Source organism: Ascaphus truei, chromosome 7 (assembly GCF_040206685.1).
Source record: "Ascaphus truei isolate aAscTru1 chromosome 7, aAscTru1.hap1, whole genome shotgun sequence".
NCBI classification, from domain to species: Eukaryota; Metazoa; Chordata; class Amphibia; order Anura; family Ascaphidae; genus Ascaphus; species Ascaphus truei.
Window position 1 is genome coordinate 55990649 of NC_134489.1, and position 17421 is coordinate 56008069.

Genomic DNA, 17421 nt, shown 5'->3' on the forward strand with positions numbered 1-17421 from the left:
AGGGTTTGCCAGCGGGGTCAACAGCCACGGCCTAATTCCGTATCCTAAGTCACCTATAATCCATCGTGCACAAATATGAAACAATTTGTGTTACACTGGCGACACACTTTATTCGAGCTCGGCTAGTCCCACGAATTCGGGTATACCCGGGTGTATTGAGGTTTGTGACTGTTTTCTGCCCGAGTGCATTGGGTTATTTTCCAAGCAGGGATTGAAGCATTTTATTCCCGCTGGCTGCAATACTGCACAGTATATATATATATACTGCATTACAATTCATGAATTTATGCCATCTGGTAGACACGCGAAGCATTGCAGCCTATTAAATCCTAATCATTATCATTTAACAGATCAGCCGCCCGTCAGCCAGGCATGAACCCAGGCTGGGAAGGCTAACGCAACGGGGCTTGTCAGAGGTGAGGAGCGGCGCATTCCAGGTATCTGCCAGGTACATACTGGGTATTTGCTCGAATAAAGTGTGTCGGTGCAGTAACATTATTACATACAACAGTTCATAGAAAAACAAGAGTTGCTTGTTAACACATCATAATATGTACTCACCCACCAGCCAACCAGGTCCAAAATAGCCTTGTTCAAAAGCATGGAAGACTGATGAGTCTCTCAGGATAGAGGAATCGTGACTGGAACCAGGGAATTTCCTACCACATGCATAATCTACATCGTGGCATCGCATACCACCTGTACATTCAGGGAATGGTAGTGCTTACGATTGCGGTAAGCATGCTCACTCTGACTAGGCGGGATCAAAGCAACATGGGTGCAATCTATTGCACCCATCACACATGGTATCCCGGCTATGGCATAAAAGCCATTCCTCACTTCCAGCCACTCTGTGTGCTCTGTAGGAAAATTAATATAATTCCTAGCGCGTCTATTCAGTGCACATAGAAACTGGGTAAAGGCCCGCGAGAATGTAGATTGCGAGACCCCGCCCACTATGCCCACAGTTGTCTGGAATGACGCGGAAGCAAGATAATGTAATGAGCACAGCATTTTAACAAGCCCAGGGACTGTACGACCTCTGGCATCACAAAATCTAAATCTACCCGTATCTCTTCATAAAGAGATAAGATTGCTGCTGAACTCAAACTATACCGACTTAGGATCTCCTCCTCACTCATCCCATCTAACATGGTTCTCTCCCTGTACAAACGTGGACGAGGCACAACTTCTCTCCTCTCTCTTCTCCTCTCATCTCCTTGCCCTCTCCCTCTCCCTCTCCTCTCCGCGTCCCTGTCCCTGTCCCTTCCTTGGCCTCTGACATCCTGTCCCTCAGCTAGCCTCTCCTCCAATAGAATCTTCCTCCGTCTCATGAACAATCGTATCCTTTTCAGGTCTGTAGCTGTCAATGCGCAGGTAATTGCCCTCCTTTAAATACCTATGTGATGATGTCACGTGACTTGATGAAGGGCAAGGTGTTACATTAACATATCCAAGTTGTTAACTCCAAACGGGTATCCAGTACGAATTAAATGGATTATTTATGTGTGTTCACCAGGCAATCATGATATTTGACAATGATGTAACGTTAAGCTTTGTACAAGAATTTATTCGCAAGTATTTATGGAATGTGTAATGCATGTACCACTTCTGAATGCAACACTCAGTCATCTCATTAGGATACAACCGTGACATTGACGTTGAAAAACTACGATGCAACATGTATAATTTCGCATGTTATGTCACATGTTCACATGAACTAATTCTAATGTGCATATGCATAATTTAATGCCATCAGGATACTTGCTATTGATTATGTTTCAATCGTCTAAAAATGAGTAACTATTCCTCCCCTTCCTCTTTCTCCCCATCCTCCCTCTCCCTTCCTCTTTCTCCCTGTCCCTCTCTTTTTCCCTTCCTCACTTCCCCCCTTGCTCTCTTTCCCGTTTCCTCTTTCCTCTCTTTACCCCTTTCTCTCTTTCCCCATTCCTCCCTCCCCTCTCTCTTCTCCTTTGCTCTCTCCCCTCTCTCTCTCCTCCTCCCTCTACCCCTCTCTTTCTCCCCGTCTCTCTCCTTCACTCCCATCCCTCCCTTTCTCCCTTCCTCACTCCCCTCCTTCTCTTTCCCCCTCCCCCTCTTTTCCCTTTCATCTCCTTCACCCTTCCTCTCTTTCCCCCTTCCTCTCTTTCACCCTTCCTCTCTCCCCTCTCTCCCCTTTCCGCTCTCCCCTCTTTTCCTCCATCTTCCCCTCCCACTGCCTTCCATTCCATATCACCTCTCCCTCCACCCCTTACTCTCTCCCCCCTTACTCTCTCCCTCCTCTCTCTCTGTCACTCCCACCTCTCTCCCTCCTCTCTCTCCTCTCTCCCTCCTCTCTCTCACCCCTCCCCTCTCTGCCCTTCTCTCTCCCCCTCTCTCTCCATCACTCCCACCTCTCTACCTCCCCTCCTTCTCTCCCTCCTCTCACCCCCTCACTCTATCCCTCCTCACTCTATCCCTCCTCACTCTATCCCCTCCTCCCTCCCTCCTTCTCCCTCCCTCTCCTTCTCCCTCCCTCTGCTCCCTCCTTCTCCCTTCCTCTTTTTCTCCCTTCCTCTCACCCACTTCCTCTTTCCCCCTTCCTCTTAACCCCTTCCTCTTGCCCTCTTCCTCTCTTCCCTTTCTAGCTCTCCCCCTCCCTCTCTCCCCTCCTTTCCTCTCCATCACCCCACCCTCTTTCTGCCCTTCTATTGCCTCATATCTCTCCATCACTCCCTCCTTCTCTCCCTCCTCTCCCATTCTCACTCTATCCCCTCATCCCTCTCTCCTTCTCCCTCCCTCTCCTTCTCCCTCCCTCTCCTTCTTCCTCCCTCTCCTTCTCTCTTTCCTTCTGCCTTCCTATTTTTTCCCTTCCTCTCGCCCACTTCCTCTCTCCCCCTTAATTTCTCCCCTTCCTCTCACCCTCTTCCTCTTGCCCTCTTCCTTTCTCCCCTTTCTATCTCTCCCCCTCCATCTCTCCACCCTTCTCTCTCCCCCTCCATCACTCACACCTCTCTTCCTCCTCTCTCTCCTCCTCTCTCTCTCTCCTCCTCCCTGACGTACTCTCTCCCCCTCTCTCTCCATCACTCCCACCTCTCTCCCACCCTCCATCTCTCTCCCCCATCTCCCCCTTCATCTCTCCCCACCACTCTCTATCCCCCTGTCATGGGAGACCAGGCATTTACACCTTTATACAGGGATCATATCACTGAGCAAAACCAAGAAGTAAAACAAATTGTGATTTATTCCTTTGAAACAGACATACACACAATGGATTACAATTATGCAGATGAAAACACACTTACTGGGAGTCTGGGGGGACAAATAAACTTTCCTAGCCCTTTACAGTCCTTAAAACAAAGTTTGCAGTTGACCTGGACTTGTCTCAAAATGTCCTGGAACTCAATACGGCATGACGTTCCACACACTACCCCTGGATAAGCTCCGGAGCATAGAAATAGGTTGACCGCGAGTAAGTCCCAAACCACCTGGAACTCAAATCGACATGTAGTTCCAGCCACGACCGCTAAGTTTGATTTGTAGAACTTGGCCGCAAAAGCTCAGAAAAGAAAATATTTCAACTCAAAATCCTTGAAGCCGACTCGCTGCTACTTCTCACCGATCATCTATTGGTGATTTCGAATTTGCCGCTGCTGTCTTGGCGCTTAGAATCTCCTGAGCTGATTGGCTGCTAGGTTTCTTATAGGATTTCAGTCCCATTCACAGAATACCTCACCCAATCAGCGTGTGGGAATATTTCCACCAGCCTATAAGCAATTTGCTGGTACCCTGAAGCTTGACTGCCATGGATTTCAAGTCTGCAAAGGGACATGCGCCAACCTGGCACTTCTGCCACTTAGCTTGTGGAACCCCCCGCTGGGCCAGGTGCCTCATAATCTGGTGCCAGGCAAATGGTCTCTGGATAGCCCTTATTCATGCCAGGATGTTGGTACTCAAGCAAAACTCAGGGACTCCACCCGCCAACACTTTGGCATCTCTGTGGCTTTCAAGTCCAGGACCCAAGCAGACTCAGTGGCACCAAGCCTGGTGACATCTGGTCTTTCGGAACCAGGGACTTGGAAATTCCCCAGCTCATATATAGTGCATAAAACATATATCCCTTTATACAACATGTTAATAAAAATATCCCAAAATTCTTCTAAGTCCCATGTCCCCTAGGATCTTCTAAAAAGATGTACACATTCATTTTCAGAGCTCCAAGACCTTCCTATAAGAAGTTAGCTAAAAAGTTGCTTCAAATAACGCTTAGGTTAAGTTTCAGAGCTGCTTCTAATGTACCGAAGTTGGACTTAGAAATAATTTCACTCTCACAACCTCATGGATGGTTGGAGACACTCCAAACCCCTATACCGGGTCCGCGGTGCAGGGCATATACTGATTGGGACTCTCATTAAACTAGGGACCCCTGATACGTGTATCCCTATGCCCCCTTTTATCTTTCTTGTCTGTGCTGAAGCAGGGCTTCCTGGCGGTGAGCCGCATAACTGCATTCCAGGGAGGACTTTGTCTGGACGTCTGTGTCTAAATGTACCCGGGAATCCGACTCAGCTCCCGGCTACATTTTTGGGGTGGCCCGCAACTCTGGTCCCCAGCTGGCTAGACACAATCCGACAACACTTTTATCGCAAAGTCCACCCTGAAACTCATAGCCTGAGAATCTCCACTGGTTAGCACACCTTTAAAGGCAAAAGGCACTCAAATTCTTTATTGTTGCATATTGTACATACAATGCATGGCAGTACATATACAACAGTCAGGCCCAAGAGCTGACACTCTAGGGCCACAAAATATGGATCAGGGGCAACCAAGTGGGCTTGACCTTTAGTAGTGAGCCTGGTTACCCCCTCAATGACACACCCCCTCCTCCCTCTCTCTCCTCTCTTCCCCCCTTCCTCTCTCCCCTTCTACCCTCTCACACTTTCTCCCTTCCTCTCTCCCTTTCCCACTTCCTTTCTCCCCCTTCCTCTCCCCCCTCTATCTCTCCCTCCCCTCCTTTCCCCCTCCTCTCTCTCTCCTCACTCTCTCTGCCCTACTCTCTCCATCTTCCCCCCTCTCTCTCTCTACCCCCCATCCCCCTTCCTCTCTACCCCCTCCTTTCTCTCCCCTCCCTCTCTTTCTCCCTTACTCTCCATTTTTAGTAATCCGGTGGTACATATCATATAAATCTTTATGTATGGGGGTTTTATGAAGTGATTAGTGTTTTACTATCCTTTAGTATTTTTGTCTCTTTTTTTAAAATAAAATGTTTGTTTTGTTTTATTTAATAAAGGCAAATTAAAATTCAATATTGAACTACAATTCTTCTTAACTGCCTGAAATGCTATACTACTGGAAAGTAACAGCTTGTACAAAATATAATAAGCAACACATATTGTTCTATGTTAGCCACATAATCATAACTGCAGGCAGTGAATTGCTTCAACCATGGGGATTTTAATGGATGTTTCTCTTAGATAGTGAGCATTAGCTAATTTTGACAGCTCTTTATTTCTATAGGTATAGCTGTGAAGCATATGGTAACTTCCAGTATAACTAAACAATAGCATGTACACACAAAAACACCAAAGCTATAAATTGTCCCTAGTAGACAGAAAAGGGTCCCAATGCCTTTCAATGTATGCAGGCATCAGCATGACAGGACATATATAAAGGCTTCTCTTCTCTTCAACAAGCACTGAGCACTCGCATCAACGCTATATCCAAAATGGGAAAGGTAAGGCAGTGCTTTTGGATAGTTTCATAATAAATGCTGCTAAGATTTCTTCAAATTACTAATTTCTCTGAGCATTAGTTATGAGATCTCAAAATTAAAGGACATTTTCAAATTACTTGGTGCCAAAGATATTTGGCAGGGAACAAAAGGGAAAATGTCCTTCAATAACCTTGCTTAGAAATCTAGCAGTAAAATTGTTCATGGGAAAGTATATTATGTGTAGGTTTTAAAAGTTTGTATTATGAACTATGTAGCTACAACAGACAGAGATAGCTCACTTCCTAGCGATAATGGCTTCCTAGAAAGCTATTGTAATCACAAGACAGAGAGGGGAGGGAAAAATATAATTTTATTGGGTGCACTCCTATCTCAAACACAGGGTGGGTGGTGTGTATTTTGATTTTTCACCTCACATAGTGGGTATATGTTTACCCTTGTATCTCTTTCACAGGAAGTTGTTAGAGTCTAGATTCATTCATATAATGGAGATGAGGATCTAGCCCCAATAGGAGAGTGAATATGTAAGCAAAGATCCTTTGAACAAATAGGGTATCCGTATGTTAACTATGAGCGGCTGCCTTAACTATTCTTTGCTTATTGTACCTGATTGTATCACAACAAGCTAATTACTACTATGTTGCCAATTAGTATCTGGATATTGCCACTATTGTCATTTTTTTGTATTCTTGTGAGAATAATACGTTTTTTTACATGTTCCTAATTTTGGAGGGAGACAGATACTAAGTGGCAATTATCTATTTTCAAAAATTGTGGACCTAATTAGCATTGGAAATAGATCACTAGCCTTATTAAAAGTTGATTATCTGTTTGTATTGATTACATTTGTATTTCTCCAGCCTAGCTTCAATAGCCAGATTTTAATTGGCAACATACTGTAACAGTAATTAACTTGTTGTGATACAATCAGGCACATTAAGCAAAGAATAGTTAAGGAAGCCACTCTATATTGAGCCAGTTTGGAGTAATTAATGTAATCGATATATTACTTATTTGCCAGCCGCACACAGACTCTAGAGACTCTCATTTGCATTTTTAAGTTATTTTAAAGTTTGAGTGTACAATTATTACTAACACAGCTATCAAAGTACCGGCACTCACTGTCCAACAGCTAAATAATCTACTGAAAAAAGGTCAGAATAGTAAATTATTTTAATATTAGCATATGTAAACTGGAATTAGAGCAAATACAATGCAATGGGAAATAATGTCTCGCAGTGAGGGGTGTGGGGATAAAAAGGGGAAAAAAACATGAAACATTAGGAAAATACACACAAAAAATGGGAGAAAATAAAGTATGCTAGGGGGGCTTTTAGATATATATGTACAATTATTACTATATTGTATTAAAAAGTTTTTTAAGTTAACATACTGTACATATACCCTATTTGTTAAATGGATCTGTGCTTAAACATTCACCCATCTACCGGGGCTAGATCCCCATCTCAATTATATTCATGAATCTAGACTCTAGCAATTTCCTGTGAAAGAGATACAAGGGTAAACATATACCCACTATGTGATGTGAACAATCAAAATACACACCACCCACCCTGTGTTTGAGATAGGAGTGCACCCAATAAAAGGATATGTTTCCCTCCCCTCTCCCTCTTGTGATTATTAATTATGTATACTAGATATGCAGGGTATTCTGTGTAGTATTATAGTATATATTTACATGATCAGTACTCCCAAATATCATTCTCTATAAAGTTATTGCTCCATTCCTATTACTTGGGTCATCTGGCAGGTCCTACAGAAAATTGTGGTATAATCCATATTTTAACAAATACTTTCAGTAAGTCTATTAATACAACAGAAAACTATTTACATGCAGTCATAACTTGCCTTGAACTAACATAAAACTATACTGAGTATTGCACATGAACTATCAAAACTAGATGCAGTAGATGGCTTATTTTGATGGTGAGACATGCACAGCTCATAGAAACATACATATATGATGTTTGATAAAAAGAGGATCAAATAATACTTTTCTTATACAAGAGACACAAAAGGTTGAATGATCATTTTCTCATATAACCAGTGAAAAATAAGAATTATATTTGCCTAGAGAGCAGACCATCATTTAATATCATTATTATCTCTTTGTAGATCTTCTTCTACGAGGACAAGAACTTCCAAGGTCGCTGCTATGAGTGCAGCACTGACTGTTCTGACATGTCCTCATATTTCAACCATTGCAACTCAATCCGGGTAGAAAATGGAAACTGGATACTCTATGAACATCCCAACTACAGAGGACACCAGTACTACCTCTGGAAGGGAGAATATCCAGACTTCCACCAATGGATGGGTTACAATGACTCTATTAGGTCCTGTCGCTTGTCTCCTCAAGTAAGTATCACAGATAGTTATTCAACTCATTCAGTCGCTGCACAACTTCACTGTAGCCCAAGGTCAAGTTTAAAAGTATATGATTTAAGTGGTGAGTTAGATTTGGATTTTACCCTTTAGTGCTTTAAAAGCAGTAATTATTACAATCTTCTCCAGTACAAAAGAAACACGTCCATGAAATACTCTTGGTACATTGCTTTTGACCCCACAACATCAATGGAGTTGCATTTTAAACCAATGAATTTCCAACCTGTAAACAATGAACCGTTATATTTCTGTCTTTTTAGGCCCACCCAAAAAAAGACATAAATCTACAGAATATATACTGTATGTTTTTCTTATTTATTGCTGTCTAGAATTATTTTTAGGCAGAAATTCCTTTCTTATAGAGCTTAAAATCAAATTTGGGGAGCCTAAAGCATAGCGAAATTAAGTGAATTAAGTGACAGGTCACAGGTTGCTAACCATGGTTATCGCACACGGTTCAACTAATCAAAAATTGTAACGTTGTAAGTTAGATGAGAAATTACTGTTTGTTCACTCCAGAATATAATGTTTTTAATCATTACATCCATTACAAAGTTATGAAGATACTAAGATTCCTATCCTCTTTAAACATTTGGTCTGCCAACTTAATTACTGTATCAAAGATTATAGCTAATTTTCCATTTAATATTTTCTCTCGAAGCACCAAGGTCCTTACAAAATGAGGATCTATGAGAGGGGAGACTTCAAAGGCCAGATGATGGAATTTTCTGATGATTGCCCACATGTCTATGAAAGATTCCGTTACAATGACATTAACTCCTGCAATGTGTCTGATGGTCATTGGATGTTCTATGAGGAGCCCAACTACAAGGGACGCCAGTACTATCTGAGACCTGGTGAATACAAGAAATACAACGACTGGGGTGCCATGAACTCCAAAATTGGATCCTTCAGACGAGTCAATCAGCTATTTTAAACTTATTAAAATACATAAGTATGTATTTTCCTTTTAGAAGTCAATAAAATTGGTAAATACTATCTTCTGATTATTGTTTATTGTTTATTAACTGCCTGTTGTTATTATTATTGACACAAAGAAACCGAATGTCAGATAATAATAGTAATATATTTTTCTTATAACATGCTGACCGTGTACACAGTGTACACAGTGCTATACATACAATTTTGCAGGCACAATAAGTCCCTACCTCATAGATCAGTGATTCCCAACCAGGGTTCCGTGGAACCCTGGGGCTCCTTGAAGAAGTCTCAGGGGTTCCTCCTACTGACCACAGGGTCTGGGTGTGAGTAATGCCACTTTTAGCAATGAAACGACAAATAGGGTGCCTCGCTTAAACTCCGAATAATTGATGCTGTGTGCTGAGATTTATTACATGTGTAGTGGGACATTCTTTAGGATAGACCAATGTCCAACTACTGAGGAAACTCACACCTCCAGAACTAGTGTAGGTTTGAATAGGTATCCGAACCTAAAATTATATAGGCTCTATGAATAGTATTTTGTACATACACATCATCATACACCATAGGAATCTATACTGTATATGGTGTTTGATGAGTTTTTTATGACTACCATAGTACATCCTATACTAAGTCCATTTACATCAGTACATTATAAAACTCAGAGGATTGCTATTTTTAACATTGTCTGTTATTTACATGTCAGTAAAGTTTTAATTCCAGAACCAAACCTTCTTCTACCTCCCTTTTCACCTCCTCCCATGCCCCTTCCCTTCCTATCGATCTTCTCTCCTTTTATTTTACTATGACCCCTTCACAAACTGCACTTTAGCACCGCAAAGTCGTCACTTGTTCCCCTGAAGGTCTTTGGTATGGTCCAGACTCTAAACCTGCTCTTCCACCTGTACTAATGCCTTACTTTGTTCGTATGGCCCATGTGAACAAGGGGGGTATTGTGACTACTATACAAACTTATTGGTGAACCACGCGTCTGTGACGGTGAAGGGATCCCCCAGCCATGAAATAAAGGTATTATACCTGTCTGGGTGCCCCTGAATCAATTACAGTAATTGTAAATGGTCAGTTCTGCAGCCCAGGGCTGGTTGCAGTCCTGTAATGTGTATTAACTGGTTTAAAATGTGCCCGCTAGGAATAAGGGGCCAAGATAGGAGAAAGGAAGAGGCACACAAATTGTAGTGGAATCAAATGATTTCGAATGTATTGATGCATCAGAGCTAACAATAGTAACGTTTCAGGACAAGCAGTCCCTTCCTCAGACCAAACACCTCAAAAGTGATAACACATTAGCACATCTATATATACCCCCAAAGGTCAAAATAAGGGGCCGTTAGTACTGTTTAAAGGGTTAATTGGATAAGCGTGCCTGTGGTTATGTGGTCGGGTCCGGCATTACAACACTGTATTACTGTGTAACCGCAGACAAGCAAGGGAAATCTTAACCGCAAGCTAAATTGGTTAAGTGGTCTGTGGTCATGAAAAGATGACGGATCGCAACATTGTATAATGTGGTTTCCTCATTCAATTAAGGTCAATTGGTAAAGTATGTCTGTGGTTATCGATTGAGTCTGGGGATTGCAACATTGCATCCCGGCCTCAAACCGCAGACCGGGGAAAAAATTAAACCACAAACCACATCACACACTCAATTAACTAGCTAACTTTGGCTAGGAACATCGTAGCAATCCCATTTTTTGTATGCAGGGTACTAGGAGGGATTCATACAGTATAGAACAGGATGGTTACAGTATAGACCAGGATGGTTATTATATTTCTTACTTAAACGTAAGGCTATAAATAAGTATTGCCCTGATTATAGTGTGTTAAAGTCATAGGGACCGGGTCATTTACACTACAGCTAGGCAGGTCAGCGGATACATTAAAGATGCATTATGTTAATTCATGATTAGCCATTCCAGGGATGAGTCATGCATGGTGCGGCTCCGTACTTCTGAGACACCCTGTGGAGTTGTCTCCGGGATGTCTCGGAAGCCCCGAGCTTCAAAGGGCCACAATATGGTGAAGGCGCTTGTAACAGGGGACTTATCCCTGTTCACAAATGTGCCTCTAATCCAGCAGTGTGGTGGTTAACTGCTGGTAGGCAATTAACTAACACCACCTGGCTGATTGCAGGTGGTAGAAAAAGCCTGCCTTTGAGACAGGAAGTGAGCAGAGAAGCTTCCCCTACAGCAGTCCAGCTAACAGATAAGACTTTTCGTATAAGACTATTATCTATGTCTATGTGTATTGATAAATGTCTCCATGATTTGGGGCTGGTAAATAGCTTAGCTAACCAACCCAGTCAGAGAGGGCTGAGCTACATGTGTAGATAGTCTCCAAAGCAGAGATAGGTTTTTTTTGTTTGGCTTATTCTCTTATGTTGATTTTTGCTGTGTTTAAAGTGACATACAATAAAGCCTTGTTTTAATTTCACCGTAAAACAGTCTCCATTGTGTACCTCTGCACATGTCCTCCTACAGTGCTAAATGCCGGGAAGTATGTAATAACAGTTTGCCTAGCAAATGTCCGGGGACTCGGGAGAAGGTAGACATTCTGTCGCCGAGCAAGGGGGCTTGGTTAGGTATGCTAAGCGGTGTAGTTGTGAGGTTAGCGCCTGACCCTGGGCATACCGTGAAGCCCTTTGCCTGGTTACAGGAACTGCTGGCAAACTTGCCATAGGGTGGGAATTTGCTTCCCACGCCACGATTGGCTGGGTATGATCCAGATAGGCTTGAGGGGGTTTTATAAGCCAGTGCAGGCTATTGGGTCTGTGTTCTACAGCGTTTATCTGTGTGTCAACGGAAAAGGACAGTGTGCAGTACAAAGACGTTTCATCGCAACAAAGGATTGTACCCCGCTGTAAAAGTTCATTAGAACTAAAGACTTGGAAACGAATTCTGCAAGGGCAGAACGAAGATACTTATTTCGGTGAATATACAGGGGCTGCAAGCGGCGCCCCTAGCCTAACGACTGTTACGCGTCTCCTGCTTGTGTATCAGCCCCGCTCCTGGGAATTGAATACCTGGAGACGATATGTTGTGGACTTTCGTTCTGGAGATATTTAATTTAATTTAATTTTGCCCTTTTCTCGTAAGTGTTTTTTTATATTATCTTGTAAATTAAGCTGTGTGTGTTTCTCGTATGAATAAATACAATTTATTGTATCTCATGCTTTGTTCAACAAAGGGATCCAGGTATTTTTGTGGGATAAGCACTGGTCTCCCGTGACATGGTCTTACCACTTTGGCATCCGAATATTGTTCCCAGTGCCCCATTTGTCAGGCTCACAATATCTCCCACCCAGTTCAAATCATCCACCAGATCCCTGGGGACCTTTCATTAATCTTCAAATTGATTTTATCGAAATGCCCCGCAGTTTGCACTACCAATGCGTCTTGGTTGTCATCTGCACTTTCTCTGGATGAGTGGAAGTCTACCCGTGCTAACATGCAAATACCATATCAGTGGCAAAGAAACTACTTCAAGAGTTTGTTTCTCGCTTTGGTCTACCACGTCACATCTTTTCTGACAGAGGAACCCATTTCACTGCAGACATAGTATAACTCTTAGCAAAAGGCCTTGGAATTACGTATCACCTTCATTGTGTCAACCATCCGCAAAGTGCGGGATCAGTTGAAAGGGTTAATGGAACTATTCAAAATAAAATTGCTAAAATCTGTACTGAACAGGAATTAAATGGCCTGAGGCTCTCCCTTTGGCATTAATGTCTATACGGAGCACTGCAGTAGCTAACCATGGCGTATCCCCACGCAAAATATTGATGGGCCGTCTTATGATCACTCCAGCCTCGGCCACATTGCTAATAAAAAATCTGACCTTGTCAGATGAACTGGTAACAAAATATTGTATGCAACTAACTCGTCTTTTAAGGTCTCTCCATACACAGGTAAAAGCCATACAGCCAACAGAAGATAACTGCAAGATCCATGCATTACAAGAGGGGTACTGGATTTATGTTAAGACTTTCCAAAGAAAACATGTACTACAGCCCCGTTGGAAGGGGTCTTAACAAATTTTGCATGTCTTCAGGAATTACGGATCCAGTTACACACGTATTAGAAGAACCAAAGGTCGAGATTTTTTTATAAGAGACTATTAATAACAGCTGTGTTTATATATATATATATATATATATATATATATATATATATATATATATATATATATATATATATATATATATATATATATATATTACAGTATATATTTATTATTTTTCCAGGCATAATCATATGTTTTCCCACAGTGGTGCCCCAATTTTGTTTTATATACTATAACTGGGGAATAACTCTTGCTCACATACTAGTTTACCTCAATGTTTTTACTTGTTATGTCTGAAATGGACTTACAAGGTCTATTATACATGCCATGCAACTACGAGACTTCCTCCCAACAGGAAGAATGAGGAATAGGAGACGTGTGCCTGAGATAGATTATTCTGTAAAATCTGACTCATGTGAATGGGTCTCTAGTATCCCCGGTAGGTGTAGCTAGACTATATCTAAAATTAAATAGGCTAGCCCTAGTAATGGATTATGAGTTTAACCAGACCACGGAAGCTATTGAAAGAATAACCCAGGAACATTGTTCCGGAGAAAGCCTTGAGCTTCCTATAATTTTGCGCTTGGGAAAACATGGTCAGGGCCTCCACTAATTGCGGTAGTGTCACTCCTAGCACTGATCTGCCACTTGATAAGCGACTAGCATTCCCAGGCCAGGGCTAGGGGTCAGCGCGGAGCTTCTCGCCGGTTGGCTAGGGGGAGGTGACTGTGGGGGGGCTCCCTGCCCAGATGATGGCTCCTTACGTGGCGCTTGACGTGAAGCTTACCCAGGGTAGGGGTACATCTGGAGTACTGGTTGCCATATTTATGGTTCTCCACTACCCAAGGATGTAGGAGGAGATGGAGGCCTCGGAGGGGAGGTAGCCTGGGGGGATGCTAGCCCAGGGTATGAGTGGGCACTGTCACGATCGAGACGATTTGGCCCGGGATTAAAGGGGTTACACCCCATTTGGCCACCCTCTACTCTCACCTGGGAAGCAAGGGGTTAACTGGACTGGGGTCCAGTAATGTGTTTTTGCCTTGCTTCAGCCTTCCAACTGTTTATTCCCCTGTATAAATGTATTGTTTCTGGGCCAGTGTCTGCACCACACACACACTGGGGCTTAAGGGGTTAATGAGCGGCAGTTAGGAAAATACATTAGGATGCGTGGTGTCTTTTCAGAAATCTCTGGGCTTCAAAGGGCTTGATTGAAGTTGGGTGTGAAAAGTAGAGGGTTTTTTTAGTGTACAGTATGTTAATACCTAATTTGCAGGCCAAGGGTATATTGCTGGGAGACAGCTAGGACAGGAGGTCTGGGGCATTGGGTGTGAAATATAGCACCAGTGACAGATGTCCACTACACAGCCCTGCTTCAAAGGATTTCTTGATGGGGGCCAGGGGTGCGGTTACGCAAGCAGATATCAGAATGAGTGACCTTATTAAATATAAGAATATTATGAGATGTCCTCGGCTGAACGTGCTAAAAGCTACATATGTGTATTCGTGGGACTGATTTGCACATAACGATTACAAACACATGATGTGAAGCATGTCCTAAGCGACAGATATTAATATCTCTCTTAATTTTAGTATTACACGGTAATATTTAGTCTCATTGGGAGCGTCATGCGTGCCGGAATGTATTAATATGTCTCGCGTGCCAGTAAGTATTACTAAACTGAAGTTATGAAGTTATTTAGATAGGAAAAACAGTTTTTAAACGTCCTTGGGTAGGAAGAGTTTTACTCTGAGGAAAACTGTCAACCTCACCACTGATTTATGAGAGGGGCTGGGTTTAAGTTGTATTCAATGGGAAATAATGGTATAAGAACCAGGCTCAGCCTAGGGCTATGATTTTTTCATGTCCTTCATGTCCTTCATGTGTCTTCATTCATGATCTGCATGTATTGCTGTGATGTCGACTGAATTATGGAAGAAATGGCCCATCCTGTATCCTGATGGCTTTCTTGTCCTAACCTTTAAGTAAGTGTCCATATTTTGCCTGTTATTTGTATATCTCGTGTGTTCACCTTTATCAAGGAATAAATTATATTTTATCATATCTAAGTCTCGTACCAGTTCAACCCAGTTATTTGGTGTAAATTGCAGCCTGTCATAAGTTACCGTGACAGGCTTGTAATTAACTGGTGGCAGCGGCGGGATTGAACTGGACCTGTATTACAGTGTACTGAGGGATACTGTAATATAGTGGGAACTCGATGGCAATTGCGAGTTCCTGGGACTAAAGATATTGTACACACAGTGTACAACATATAACACAAGATATGACACCTCCTCACTGTTCCCCTACTTGTGAGAAGCATTGCCTCCAGAACCAAAGCGCCGGCCATCCGTCTGACTGGAGCCGGGCACCGAGACCGGAGGAGTGCATCAAGTCAGTACGGGGACCAGCAGCCGGCAAGGCTGAGAGAGAGGCAGCGATCGGTGAGCATGAAACCCGGCAGGCTGAGCAAAGATCCACAGCTGCAGCCGCTGTAACCATCAAACCGCCTGGAGAGCAGGGAATGGACCCAGCTCCGGGATGGCAGAGACTTGTGGAGGGAGCGGGTGATCGCGGAGACCCCGAGAGTTTTACAGCCGGAGAGGTAACGGCCGCTGCGGCGAACAGCCCATTTTCCCTGGAAGAGCTTTCACTGTTGTCTGCGTGGGGAGGGATGTGGTCCCAGGCGGAGCGGAACGAGCTCCTGAGGCTGGCGTTGTCCCAACCCACTTACCCCCTCCCAGCGCCCGGTGCTCAAGCAATTCCGCTCTGGACTCCGTTGCCCCTGGCTGGGGTTAGTCCACCGGCGGCAGAGAAGCTCCGGAATGAGCCCGGCGCTCAAGCAACTCTGCTCTGGACTCCGTTGCCCCTTGCTGGGGTTAGTCCACCGGAGGCGGAGAAGCACCGGCAGGCGCTGCGGCACTGCCAACAAACGGGCCACAATAATGTCCGGTGCCCGGACCGTGCGAAGAAGCCCCTCAGGGCCAGCGCTCACGAGCTGCGGACAAGATGACCCAGTTAGCGGCATCCTCTGATGGCTCCCGCCCAGCCAGGGCGACAACCCTCCTCAGGACATCTCCTGGAGAACCTGGACGGGCTGCATCGGCAACAGCGGTGGAGAGCTGCGGCCATCCACCTGATCCCGGCGGAGATCCAGCGGCGGCGGTGAAGAAGAAGCCGCCACTCCGGCATCCTGCCGGCGGCAATTTTATTTGGGGGGAGGGTTGGGGTGTGCGGGAGGTGGGTGTTTCACATTGTTTGGCGGAGTCGGCGATTCCCAGTGATGACGGAGCCCCACAATCCACGCCGGCGACCCTGCATCAAAGCCGGGTACTGCTGCGGCAGCTACCCGGAGCTCGCCCATGGCGGCGGCGGCGGAAGAGCCACGATTCTGGCAAAGCACCGGAGCCCTTTCTGAGTGGGGAGAGAGACAGGGATTGTGGGAGAGGGTTATTTTACCAAGTTTGCATGGAGCTGTGTTTCTCCACAAAGACCTGGGACCCCGGTCCTGCATCGTTCCCCCTGTGCCAACCCCGGGCGCTGCTGCGGCGGCGACCAGTTGCTTCCCAGCCCAGATGATGCCGGCGGCGGCCACTCCAGTCCCCCTGTAATCGGGACCAACGAAGGCGGCGGTCTCTGCGGGGACCAGCGAGGTAAGCCAGACCAAGTCGCAGACTGACCCTGACTTATTTTTCACTATGACTGTACCCTCTTGTTTCACTATAGGGGTGACCGGGGGGTGGCAGGAGATAGGGGTACCAGGGGAGGGGAAGGAAGGGCAGCTTGTAGGGCAGCTAGGCTTCCCCATTACCCTGGCGGAGCAGCAAGGGAACTCTCAGTAAAGAGCCCCACTGTTGCAGTCTTGCTATGGGCTGGAGGTATCAGGGGTTGTGGCAAAGTTAGACCACCCCCAGATTACCTGCCAGCTAAGGTGGGTGCATCTGCACCAGCAACCCTGAGTTCATCCCCGGTAATGGGGAGGCAGAGTCAGGGAGATGGCCTCACTCAGGTGTCCCTAGGATCCAGGTTAGGATTAGCTAGGGAGAAGCGGAGTGAGGGGAGGCTGCAGGTAGGTAGCCAGTATCAAATCTCAGTGGGAGAAGAAGGGCTAGTGGTAGCCAGGGAGGGAAAGCAGCAGGTATGGCAGCTAGAGTTTCCCATTACCCTGGCAGAGCCTCAGGGGGTGTCTCAGATCAGAAACCCCCTGTTGCAGCCTGGCTATGGGCTGGGGGTATCCTGGGCAGTGGCAAGCTTGTGCCACCCCAGGGATACCTGCTAGCCA

General features: G+C 44.7%; 1 protein-coding gene across 1 annotated transcript; it reads left to right on the forward strand.

Annotated features, from left to right (window-relative positions):
* The first annotated feature begins 5579 nt into the window (after nt 1-5579).
* On the forward strand, nt 5580-9115 carry LOC142499315 (gamma-crystallin-3-like). The gene is made up of 3 exons (XM_075608484.1): nt 5580-5713; nt 7847-8089; nt 8778-9115. Exons 1-3 carry the CDS (start codon nt 5705-5707, stop codon nt 9051-9053), a joined length of 528 nt encoding a protein of 175 aa, XP_075464599.1. The 5' UTR covers nt 5580-5704; the 3' UTR covers nt 9054-9115.
* Nucleotides 9116-17421: the final 8306 nt, after the last annotated feature.

Excerpts from the sequence above, each read along its gene's own strand:
- LOC142499315 (XM_075608484.1), top strand. Across the intron at positions 8,090-8,777 it reads CCTGTCGCTTGTCTCCTCAA|CACCAAGGTCCTTACAAAAT; the intron begins GTAAGTATCACA and ends TTTCTCTCGAAG.